Here is a 12,881-nt window from a genome sequence, read left to right as displayed (position 1 = left end):
GTAGATTCTATTGTAAACAGCTATTTAACAACTGTCATTAATACACTTACTTATAGCTCCACACTTACCTGGTGGAATTTGGCTCCTGGATGGACAGACCAAGGTGGTAGCTCTCGAACCCGACTGGGCGGAGGCGTTGTGCTCCGAGCGTATCTCGCAGAAGGCCGCTGGCGCCACCTTGTGGTCACCTGTGCACATTGCGACCCTAGTCACCGCCCCCGCCGGTGCGTGGGGTCACAGCATCGTGGAGGCCAGCAGCCGCACGCTTTCTGCAACTTCCCCCCAAAACCCTGTGAGAAGCATTTGCTTCCCCAGAGCTGGCAGCGGCAAGAAATTAGCTCTGGTCACGTAGGCGGCAGCGGCGACCGGCGGGTAGAGGAGAGCAAGGAGTCATGCGTGTCTGATTCACCCCGGTACCCAAAAGAGCGCCCAACTCTAGGGCTGCTTCCCCTAAATCCCGACGTAATTGCTGGGGGTCGCCAAGTGAGAATCCGACTCCCGAGTGGGCCCCGCAGGCAGCTGCAGGAAGCAAGCATCTCGTGAAGCCAAAGCTTTGGGGTTGGTCGGCGGCCTCCCGGAACCGCGGAGCTTTTTACCAATTTGTAGGCCAGCGGGCGTGGAGGGAAGGGGAGCGGCTAGGAGCCAGATCCTGCCTGTGGACCGGGTGACGGCGCCACCCGCTGGCGGCCCAGTGCACCTGCAGCCTGGGCAGCTTTATGGCGCAGGGGCTGCTGGGAGGCGTGAAGCCGAAGGGACTTTGCCCAAGGCTGCGGCCTCCAGGGAGACCCGCACTGGGGGACCACCAAAGGAAGCGGGTGTTACCGAAAAGTTCCTGTGCCCCACGCACCGTGAGGCGAAACAAACTGAGACGTTGGAGTTTGGAGCAGAGAAATGTTTATTGCAGGGCCAAGCAAGGCGGACAGGCGGCTTATGCTCCAAAAACCAGGAATCAGATGGTTTTGGAGAAAAGCATTTACAGGCAAAATTTGCAGCGATTGCTGCAGGGTGTGTGACCTCCGGATTGGTTGGTGGTGAGGTAACAGGGCGGAGTTCCAGGAATCTCGCTAAGCAGGCACTCTACCTCTGAGCTGTGCCCTCCCCCCTGCTCTAGTTTCCTGACTGTTCCTCCCTGGTCTCTGCCTCCCCTCCCTTCCCTGATTAGCTACTGTTTAAAACTGCCCTTTGGAACTCAGGGAAGGTCAAGGAGGCTGGATGAAGCCTATTTCCTACATCAGAGAAACAGGGGACAAGGAAAGAATCTGCACTAGGGAGGAGTCCACAGGGTCCTGATGTTTCAACCGGCACTAGCTGTCCCCACGAGAGTCAAGAAAAAGGCAGCAGGAGGCGGCAGCAGAGAGGGAGCAGGTGGAGACTGCCAGACGGCCCTCTAGTCAAGCAGATGACTTCCCTGCTGGTTCTGATACAAGAAAAATGGGGCACAAGGATGGTCTTGTCCCAGGTCTCGGGCGAGTCCCTGGGACGAGCCCTGCCAAGTGAAGGTCCTTGGCTTCATGCAGGAAAGAATCCAAGAGCAAGCCACAGCTGAGTAAAAGTAGATTTATTCAGAGAGATACGTACTCCATAGAGTGCAGGCTGTCTCAGAAGGCCAGGGAGGCGACGAGGTGTGTGTGCGTGCGTGCGTGCGTGTTTGGGGGGTGAGGGGTGGGGGGTATTTAGTTTAAAGTAAAAGTAGATAAACAGAGTGCAGGCCATCTCCAAAGGTGAGAGAGCAAGAGGCCTAGGAGATGCATGTTCCATAGGCAGCGTGGATGAAAAATACTGCCAGCCGTATCAGCAAAGGGTGCTATGGCCATCAAGTCACCAGCCGCTCCTGCCTCCCTCCACAGTGATCGGAGGGAACTCAAGATGCAGACAAGCAGGCAGCTGGGCCTCTGCTGCCACCCACAACGGTGCCCCTGGGGGAACTTAGGATGTGGAAGAACAGGACACTGGCCCTAGATAGCTAGGTGGTTGTCAAAGGAATGATTTCAACAAGCCCAGACTTTTGCACCTTCCCAAACATAGAAAAAGCACTAAATTCCTTAACTTGAGATGTCTGGGTTTCTTTAATTAACAGTAATCTTTTGATATTCTGAGTACCTGGTCTTGGCTGCAAAAACTCCCATATATCCTGGCTCCTCTCTTCCCTAGGTGGAAGAGTCTCTTAAAGTGATCTGAGAGGCTGCCTCCTGGGTTCGAGTCCTCAGAAAGTCCGCTGAATGAAACATAACTCTCAGCTTACAGGTTGTGCGTTTTATTTCAGGTGACAGCAGGATGCAGGCCATCTAGAGGCGAGCGGCCTCAGAGCATGGGGTCCTCTAGGAAAACGAGATTGGCACCAAGGTGTGGGGGTGGTTAAAGCAAAAGTCGATGCACGCTCCATAGACTGCAGGCCGGCTCAGAAAGCATGAGAGTGACCACGAGGTGCAGGCTTGATAGTTGTCATTGGCTCAGTGATTTCATATGCTAACAAGTGGGAGGATTATTCCAACTACCCCTTTGGGGAAGGGGCTGGGATTCCCAGGAATTGAGCCATCACCCACTTGTTGACCTTTTATGATCAGCCTTGGAAACTTTATGGCACCTGCAGGAGTGTCATTTAGCATGCTAATATATTATAATGAGCATATAATGAAGCTCAGGGTCTACTGGAAGTCAAATTTTCTGCCATCTTGGGCCTCAAGGTCTACTGGGGGTTGAATCTCCCGTCACCTTGGTGGTAGCTGCTGTGTCATTCTTTTAATGGTTGTGCCCTACCCCTTCCCTCTTGTCTCAGTTCCACCACCATCATAGCCAGGAAGGAATCCCCGGCTGGTAGAACCAGCAGGCCAGTGGGCAGGAAGCCTCCTGGCTCCTCAAGGGATGTTCTGAAATTCACTTAGGAACTGTGGAGCTCCACCCTTAAGGGTCCAAGGCCTATCCTATCCTGGAGAACAAGGCCCCAGAGCTGGTAGTAAAGGATGTTAACAAGGAGTAGCCAGTAAGGTTAAAGAAATAACAGGAAAGAAAGCATCTCAAGAAAGAGTGATCGATTATGTCAGATCCTCCTGAGAAGACTATTAGATTTGGAGTAGGATTGCATTAAATCCGTGGATCTTTTGGGGGCGTGGGTGGTGGTGGTGGTGCTGATTCTGACATCATTACAATGTTGACTTCTCTAATTCATGAACACGCTGTCACTCTCAACAACGTCACACTTTTCTCTCTAGAAGTCTTATTCATCTTTTTAGATTTATTCCTAGGTCCTTCATTTTTGTGAGTTATTGTAAATGGTATTAGAATCTTAAGTGATTACCACCAATGTCATAGTTACAACTGTATAAAAACTAAAAGACCCTAAGCGAGCTGTACATTAAGGTTGGCAATGGAAAGCAGGATGTCAAAAAGAAAACACAAGTAAGTTGAAAATCTGGGCTTCCACAAGTTCTTTTAGGTATAGACACCTTTGTTAGTGCACACTGGCAGTGAAATTGGAGCCAAAGAATTGTTTGCTGTCCTTTATTCCTCATATCTTTGTATGTTTCTAAGTATGGAGTCAAACCCCCCCAGAGGGTAAGAAGTTCATCTTTCTGCCTTGGCCTTTCATCTCCATATCACACTAAGCACATGTTATTCCTTAACCCTTTGACTTAGGATGGAAGAGAATAAATTGAGAAGCATGTGGTAAAGGGAGAGAGTCCCGAACATGGTATGTGAGTTCATGGAGACAGAAACTCTCCAAGAAAGGCTAGGATAATTGGTTTACACATTTTGGAGAAGTTCCCCACACATGTGTTCTCTGAAAAGATACTTTCATTTTGAGGAAGAAATGGCATGCTCTCCAGTGAAACAGCAATCATCTGGAGTCTGGCTGTGACTTTGAGGACAACCAACCTTTCTGGATTAGCATATGCAAATCATTTATAGTGGGAAATACTAAAGTTCCAATGATTATAAGAGTAAAACAACTGACTATTCTTCCTGGCAGGAGGAAATTATTCTACATACACGGATTTACAGGCCTGAGTCTTTTAGACTGAGTTGGCGGATAGAAATACAACCATATACAAGTGCCCCACAGCAGCACAGAGATGTCCGAGTAAACGCATTTGACCCTTCCTGGTGGTGCAGAAGGGTGATGTGTTCTCAAAGTCTTCCGAGTAAGACACTGTATAGTGTGTTAGGAAAGGGTGCAGGCTCTTAAGACAGATCGTCTCCCAGCCCTGCTCTTTGTCAGCACTGCCACTAGGGCAAGGTTTTTGAACTTTCTATGCTTCAGTTTTCTCAGCTTTAGATTGAGAGTAATAGTAATGCTTACTTCATAATGGTTTTTTGAAAGGTAAATGAGTAAATACATATAAAATTCTTAGATTATTGCTTGACACTTAATGTTAGTTGATGTTGGAAGTAGGGAACGCCTGTTGAGGGCTATGGAACTTTTTCATCTCTAACGTACCGTGGAAATACCTACTAATTCAATATAGTTTACTGAACATATGTTGCATTTTTCCGATCTTCCACCCCAAATTCCTAGAAGTGATAGAAAATTGACCAAAAAAAATGGCTGATGGAATAAGGGTGAAGAGTGTAAGAACAGGGAACTATGTTCAGTGTCTTGTATAACCTATAATGAAAAAGAACATGAAAACGAATATAGGTATGCGTATGTGTGACTGAACTGTTATGCTGAACACCAGAAATTGACACATTGTGAACTGACTATACTTCAATAAAAAAAAAAGTACAAGAATAAACATCTTGGAAATTTTAAATTTGGTTACTAATGCAAAAATTCAACAGTAGGACTAAGTCCAGAATAGAATCAGTATAGCTGGAAAAAATGTGGGAGCTGAAAGATGAAGCCCAGAGATTCCCCCACAATGTCAAATAAAAGATACAAAGATAGAAAATATGAAAAAAGTTATATGACATGGATGATAGATTCAGATGTTCCAAAATTCACCCACTAGGAGTTTGAGGAGAGAATAGAAATAATGTAAAAAATAAAATATAGGTCTACCAAATAAAGCTCACTGCTTGTGCACCGCACAGCCTCAGGAGCACCGTTTCAATTATAATCTTTGTGAACAGTGTCCCCCTGCAGATGTGCGGTGCACAGCCCAGCTGTCATACGTGGGGCTCCTGAGCGAATGAAAGGAGACTATTTCACAGAATATATATCTGCAGACAGCAAGGTCTCATTAAATGCGGCTCATATAGAGATGAATTAAAAGTACCTTTACCTAGAGACATGGTGATAAAATTCCAAAACACAAGAGTTAAGGAGAAAATTCTAAAAACACTCAGAAAATTCTTACAAAGATATAGGAGTCAAATTTATGTCAGACATTTGGACAACATTGGATAGAAGACAATGAATCCATATTCTTTTAAATCTAGGGAAAATAATTTTGAAGATAGCTCTGGGGCAAAGCTGTGTATTGTATGTTACCTGTCCCACGTGAATGTAAACTGTTCGCGATTCAGATAGAAATGAGTGTACCCACCAAATCATCAGTCACATACCACATACCTAAGGCCGTGTTAGCTTGCTCTAATAAAGCTCCCGTGTCTGGCATGGCAGCTTACAACTGTGGCCACTAATGAGCTGAGCTTGCAGTCACCTCCAGGGTCCACCTAAATTCAAGGGCCAGACTGTTTAATAAAATACAGGCATTACGGGGGCCACTTCCCTCCTTTAGACTTGCACTGTCTAGCATGGTAACCTCTAGTTACATGTGGTGATTTAAATTCAAATTAATTAAAGTTAAAAATTCAGCTCTTGTCACACTAGCTGTATTTAAAGTGCTCAGTAACCACATGTGGCTTGTGGCTGCTGTACTGACAGCACAGATACAGAACATTTCCATCATTGTGCAAACTTCGATTGGACAGTGTGGATCTTTAACGGATGTGATTACTCTCTGCCAACAACCCTAGTATACAGTATTGATTTAGATTTGCTATCTTGGTTGGGATTGATAGGAAGAGTCCCCGACAAAGATGCTTAGATAAGCAAAGTACCTCTTACTCCATGTTCCCAGTGCAGCAGGGAGAGGAGTGAAGCAGCCCAGGAAAGCAAGCACGTGCTCCCTGGCGGGGAGTGATCCTGTGGTGGATACGGGTACAAGTTCATCAGTCTGCCCTTCTTCTGCTTGTTACTCTACCTGTTAGGAGTCTTGAGTAAGGAGACATGCCGAATGCGGTAAATTTGCCTTTTAGATCAATTTTAGGAAGGGCACTAGTTTAAAAATGAGATATTTGTCTAAAAGTCATGACAGAAGATTAAACTGTCATTTTTATAGGTTTCTATGCATATCATAGTCCATTCACCAGTCCTTGAAAAGATGGAAAAAAAGACAATCTCAATGACATTTGACCTGACCCAGGCCACGCCCATTTCTACAGCTGCAGCACTCCCTGGATCTGATATTTAAGGCTCCTTATCTTAGTATCACACACTTCTGGAATGCACCCTCCCCCCAATCCAACCACTTCCTTGTTTGCAACACTGGAAAAGCAGTACTTCAAACTAGGCTGAAAAAGCTCTACTCTAATCTCATTGTTTTGGTCACAAATATAACATTCACTGGCTCAAGGGAAGCTGTCAAGTGCAGTACTTTATCTGCTCCTCTCAGGATTTTTGAATATCTAACAGTTATTGTAACTGGGCCAATAATTATTAAGAGCAATTAAAAGCATTCCAGGTTAAAGGAGCAAGAAAAAAATTAGGAAAAACCGGAGGGAAAAAAAATCCTCACACCAGTTTTCTAGCGTCCTATGCTCTGGGGAATCATCAACAAACTTTGAGAGCTATTTTGTATCAGGCACTGGGATAGCCTTTGTGAAAGATCTCAAGTAGTATAAAAAGCTGGACCCTACCCTCTAGAAGACAAACAAAAGAAAACGTAAAGCCAATGAAAATGAAATTTAGGAACAAGGCTACAGAATTCACAAAGCTACACTATTAACTGTAAATTCATTGTGCAGAGAATAGAGCCTTAAGAGTTAAAATGAAAAAGACTCCCCCATGAACAAAGATAGGATGGGAAGGCTTCACAGGGTGAGATCTGAGCAAGAGTTTAAAGAACTGGCAGGATGATAGGCTCTGAGGAGCCTAGAGAATGACAAACTGTACAGTGCAGAAGACTGACACAACCAAAGCACAAAGGAAGAGAAATCCTTTAAGATGCATTAAAGGCCGCTTTAGCTAGCTAGAGGTCTGGGGGAAATGAGTAATTGAAGAAGGTACATTTTGTCCAGTTGGTAGAAGGCTCTTAGTTTCAGGATAAGGAGTTGAGGCTTAATCCTTTAGTGAGTGGATAAATGGGACAACTGACAATGCTTTAATAAATCTGAAAGATGGTGAGAAACATGGTCCCTAGTCCTCAGGGAGAAGAGTCCCTGGCCTTTAGGATCCCAGCTAAGGGGAACAATAGACTGTCTGACAGTTTGACTGGCTACAGGACACACCACCCTGGCCTTCTCATTCTTAGGGTGATTTTTTTTTTTCCCTATCCTAAACTGTACTGTATAATGGTTTATCTTCTTTCACCTGGAAATTTTAGGTTCTCAGCTGAGTCATCTCTGGTAGCCTCCAGGGAAAGATGACTCACAGAGAATCTCAATTTCCCAGTGAAAAAAAGAAATCAGATACAGCCCACTTTATACAACTTTTAATTGGATGTTAATTTGAACTCCTACATTATAAATTATTAAAATTCATTTTAAGCACAAAATCATGTAAATTCCACCATATTTACAAAGAATGGCTTAATTTCCAAGTTTGACTGTCAAGTGAATTAGAAACTAAGATTTTCCTTTTGCCTCAAGAGTATATTTTATTTGGTAAAAATATCCAGCCTTTTGTGAACTTGATACTGCTCTAAAAAGTCTATTAAAAAAAAAAATCCAGCCTTTGTCAGGATTAGTCTTGAGGTATGCAAGCTTTTAACTAAGGCTTCAGAAATTTATACATGTTAACTGTGCTCTTTTGTACATATGACCCCCAAATCTATTTTTTAAAAATACACCTGAAAACACTAAAACCCACTTCCCCTAGATACGACCTTATCAGAAAGCTTTAGGAGAGGCAACTGAAGTATGTTTCGCAAGCACGGAGTGATTCTCACAACCAGGAAAGTTTGTTACAGAACCAAGACAAGGTCCTTGCCCTGGAGGAGGTAATTTTCCTGTGGAATTTAAATAATCACAGTAAATTATGAACTGCTCAGCTTCACCAAGGGCAACAACACTGGCTGGGTAGGGACTGAGGAAAGGTTTGACCTAAATAAAGATTAAATCCTGAAGGGCCAAAAAAACCCCAAAAACAAACAAAAAAACCCCCCCAAAAACCCTGAAGGTAAGGGAAGTCTTTGGGCCCTGGGTCTTTCAACCTTGGCGCCACAGCTGACGTTATGGACCAGATAATTCTTGGCTGTGAGGACTGTCCTATGCAGCCTCTGTGGCCTCTACCCACCAGGTACCCAGTAGTGCTCCTCCTCCCACATGACAATTAAAATTGTCTCCAGATATTGCCAAATGTCCCACAGAGTTGAGGGGTAAAATATAGTTGAGGATTGCTGGACTGGAAAGAAGTTAGGGGAGGCTAAGTTGAGACTTACAGACAAGCCAACATACATCACCTGGCTACACTGAGAAAAGTTTGTGACAGACACGTAGAGGTATATGTTAAGAATATATGTAGACTTTAATAAATGGCAGGGACTAGGGAACTAAGAGCTCTGTGCTGTAAATCCTGGTTTGTTTACTACCTTAATAGTAATAAAAACCTAAGACTCTGGAAACATTTAAGGACAAACAGATGAAATAGTAGGACAGGCTAGTCATCCTCCCCCACATCAAAAAACAAAAAACCAAACTTCTGCAAAAGGGGGTCACTTTCCCTGCTATCTGTACCTAGGCTCCCACTGAGGGCTCAGACTAGGTAGGAACCACATTGAGAACTAGTTACTCATTTATACCAGCAAGAGTCGCACTGCTAGGCGACACTACCAGACTGTAGGAAGATCCAAATTTTAACAGCCACCGCAATATTTATCACGGCCCCAAACGAAAACCAAATTCAAATCCACTTACAACCATAGGCCCACCCCACCTAATCAAAAGCTAAACCAACCTTCTACCAAGTGTTTACAGCCACTTTCTCTGATAACTTAAGTGGCTCTGAAAAGAGCCTTTGGGGTTAAGTAAATATTCTATTTCGTCCCTTGCGCGCTCTTACTTCGAACTGGTGTACTTAGTGACGGCCTTGGTGCCCTCGGACACGGCGTGCTTGGCCAGCTCGCCGGGCAGCAGCAGGCGCACGGCCGTCTGGATCTCCCGGGACGTGATGGTCGAGCGCTTGTTGTAGTGCGCCAGGCGGGACGCTTCGCCCGCGATGCGCTCGAAGATGTCGTTGACGAACGAGTTCATGATGCCCATGGCCTTGGACGAGATGCCGGTGTCCGGGTGCACCTGCTTCAACACCTTGTACACGTAAACGGAATAGCTCTCCTTGCGGCTGCGCTTGCGCTTCTTACCGTCCTTCTTCTGCACTTTCGTGACAGCTTTTTTGGAGCCTTTCTTGGGAGCAGGAGCAGATTTCGCTGGATCCGGCATTTTTGCACGAAGATAAGCAACACACTAGCAGAAGCAATCCCGACTGCGGCAAACGGCTTGGTTACGCGCTACTTATAGAGCCTGCATGCAAATGAAGACTAGCACAGTGCTGCGTTTTTATTGGTTAAAGTCCAATAGTGTCGTCATAGGGGTGGAGTCCATGCAAATAAGGTTCTGTTCGCGCTTCCTTAGTGGTCATTAGAACAAAAATCATGTTAACCAATCAAAACGTTCCATTTCACACTGACCAGTAAATTATGTAAAGTGTAGTTTCATGTTTGGGGTCTTTTGTTAACTTTCACTTTTGTTAACTTGCATACGATGTAAATCTGAAGCGCCAGCTAAAGATAAGTTAACGTTCTATTTTTGCATCATTTTACTCTATACTTTGTAAGTTTGCTTTGTTTTGGTTCTTGAAACAATACCTCAGCTTCCCCCCCCCCTTTTTTTTAACGGTTTGCGCAGCCTGTCTTATGCAGTAAGATGGGATCTTACATACTCGGGACTCAGCACAATGTCCCTTGCCCCCAAACCTTATCAGTTTTAATCCCCACCAAATATTTGGGGATCGAGGATTTCGCCAGCCTAGTTTTAATAACTGTATAATTGAGCTAAAAACCCATTTTCACACCCCCTTATCACTCTCATGACTATCATAAGTGTCATTTAATTCCTGTATTAAGACGTGCTAACGTTTACGTTATATAGCAGCTTGCTAAGCGTTACAAACGACTGGTAGAGCACGTTATCCTCACTAAACTCTCGTCACAGAAATAGCAAGGCGAGCTCTCTAGAGTTGTCACAAAGAGCGGCCTTGGCCGAAAAGGACCTAGATCCCTAGAGGTCCCTCTGGCATTAGACAATGTTAATTCCACATCCTCACCACCCAAACACCTGGAGTTCCGCCAACCCCCTTCAGCTGTGCACAACAGAAACCGACTGAACTGAAAGCTAGTACAGCTACTCTTTATGAAAGACGTGGGTGGCTCTGAAAAGAGCCTTTAGGTAGTCTATCTAGACATAAAGCCTTAGGCCCGCTCCCCGCGGATGCGGCGGGCCAGTTGGATATCTTTGGGCATGATGGTCACGCGCTTGGCGTGGATGGCGCATAGGTTCGTGTCTTCAAACAGCCCCACCAGGTAGGCCTCGCTCGCCTCCTGCAGCGCCATCACTGCCGAACTCTGGAAGCGCAGGTCTGTCTTGAAGTCCTGCGCGATCTCGCGCACCAGCCGCTGGAACGGCAGCTTGCGGATCAGCAGCTCGGTCGACTTCTGGTAGCGCCGGATCTCTCGCAGGGCCACGGTGCCCGGTCGGTAGCGGTGCGGCTTCTTCACGCCGCCCGTGGCCGGCGCGCTCTTGCGGGCCGCCTTAGTGGCCAGCTGCTTCCGCGGGGCCTTGCCACCGGTCGACTTGCGGGCGGTCTGCTTCGTGCGCGCCATGATTCACCGGCTTTGCTCACCAACCCCTAGTCAGCCTTATTTATAGACATAGCCTCGCCTTGATTGGGCCAGAAGAGCTAGGAGTTTCCAGAATTGTATCTCATTGGTTAGAATTCAATCCTATTTATTGGCGCAGAATTCAATCCTTTTTCTCTCTTCCCTTATTACTTCCCCTTCCTCGTGCTCTTCTATAATTTTATCGATCAAAGATGTTTTTCTTTTTTGGCCTTTTCCTTTAAAGCTTTAACTTTTGTAACAGCAATCTATGCAGTGTTTTTGCACGCTTGGGATGTATGTTTTAACAAGTTCTTTACAAATACAAACGTGCCCTAGGTTTCAGATTGCATTTCCGGTTACTAGTTACTGTAACTCCTCTCCCAAAGCTAACATTTTATTTAGCGCCTGACACTGTGCTAAGCGCGTTAGATGCGTTTCATAATGACTATGTTCAATAAAACAATATGCAGCTTAAGGAACCAAAAATTGAACTTAATGTTTACCTGATTCGGAACTCCGCCAAAGCTGTGTGCTGACCGATACCAACTTACATAGTAGAACCTTCTGCCTTTCTTTTGCCTTTTCCCCCTGGAATGCTGTTTTCTCCTCAATCCATCCATGGCTAATTAGGTCCTATGCACAAACGCTTCTAAGTCACGGAAGATAAGCTGGAAATACTCATTTCTCCTTTACAATGTTCAGTAGTTTTAAGTAGTCCAGTTGCTTATCAGTCAGATTGAAAGCTGAAATGTCAAAGCAAATAAAGTATTAGTTGATTACTGAGTTGCTAGCATATTTTCTTCAATAAATTGTTTTCTGATGCTTTAAAGATTTATATCTTTTCTATTCTCTAAAAGGAAATTGAAAATCCTTTGCTTTTTAGTTATTTCATATGCTTTGAAGAATTGCTCCGGAAATTGCATATAATAAAACAACAGTCATGTAAGGTTACCAATGCTTAAAATTATAATAGTTACTATTAAAACTTGTAATGCTTATTTGATTGGAAAAGCATTATTTCATTTAAACCTTACGAAAACTCAAAGCTGAGAACAAAAACAGGCCCAAGAGTCTCAAAACTTACCTTGATAGTGTCAGTAAGAATGATCATCTTCCTGAAGTCAAAATAAAATAAAAGTGATTCTGAGGGGATTTCCTGAACATTAAACACAAGGTAGAAACTTATATTATATATTCAAGTCTACTTGGGCAGCTGCAATCTCCTGCTTTAGGGAGAAGATCTAAAATGTCATGCAAATGTGTAACTATTGTGAACAACTGTCACCCTCTCCTGTGATGGTTTTGTAATAATGCCTTACATATAAAGAGCACTACTCAGTATTTAAAAATTCTCTACATACAGTTTCTCATTTAATCCCAACTCTGTGAAATAGATGATATTTTCCTCATTTTATAGATAAAGAAACTGAGTCTCAGAGAAACTATGACTCATCTGGACAAGTAACAGGGCCTGCATAATATTATAAAGCAAAAGAATGAAATTACAATGGATTTCTAGTTTCATCAGGCTTGGTATATTTTAAAGCACTAAAGAATTTTCCCATCATACAATCAAATTACTCAACTGAACTATTCCCATCAGAAGAGTAAACTGCTCCGGGCGGGCATCTGTATGACAGCCCAAAGCAGCTCACCCCAATGTCACATTTCTTTGAAATGTTCTTAAAAAAAATTTTTTTTTGAATCTATGCAGCTCTCGGCCATGATGTGTGGACGTGTTCATTTAAACAAGAAAGAGATTCTTAAACTGTCTACTTATATAGAATCCAAGAGTCATGGGATTTGTTTTACCTTTATATCATAGAGAATAAAAACATTCCAAGA

The 12,881-nt window shown here is 44.2% G+C and overlaps 2 protein-coding genes across 3 annotated transcripts; both read right to left on the bottom strand.

Annotated features, from left to right (window-relative positions):
• Positions 1–68: 68 nt before the first annotated feature.
• On the bottom strand, positions 69–9,690 carry LOC102536561 (histone H2B type 2-F). 2 transcript variants are annotated; one of them, XM_072946669.1, is made up of 2 exons: positions 9,224–9,690; positions 69–188 (listed from the first exon to the last, which is right to left on the bottom strand). In XM_072946669.1, the coding sequence occupies exons 1-2, from the start codon at positions 9,598–9,600 to the stop codon at positions 185–187; spliced, it is 381 nt and encodes a 126-aa protein (XP_072802770.1). In that variant the 5' UTR covers positions 9,601–9,690; the 3' UTR covers positions 69–184. The 2 variants fall into 2 exon arrangements, with proteins under 2 accessions (XP_072802770.1, XP_072802769.1); XM_072946668.1 differs by lacking the exon at positions 69–188 and having other exon boundaries at positions 4,437–9,688.
• Positions 9,691–9,714: 24 nt separating this feature from the next.
• On the bottom strand, positions 9,715–11,039 carry LOC102536319 (histone H3). Its single transcript, XM_006216912.4, has one exon. It carries the CDS (start codon positions 11,037–11,039, stop codon positions 10,629–10,631), a length of 411 nt encoding a protein of 136 aa, XP_006216974.1. The 3' UTR covers positions 9,715–10,628.
• Positions 11,040–12,881: the final 1,842 nt, after the last annotated feature.

This window comes from Vicugna pacos, chromosome 21, assembly GCF_048564905.1.
Source record: "Vicugna pacos chromosome 21, VicPac4, whole genome shotgun sequence".
NCBI classification, from domain to species: domain Eukaryota; kingdom Metazoa; phylum Chordata; class Mammalia; order Artiodactyla; family Camelidae; genus Vicugna; species Vicugna pacos.
Note: the sequence above shows the minus strand (reverse complement) of the source record. Positions and strands in the feature narration are given on the sequence as shown.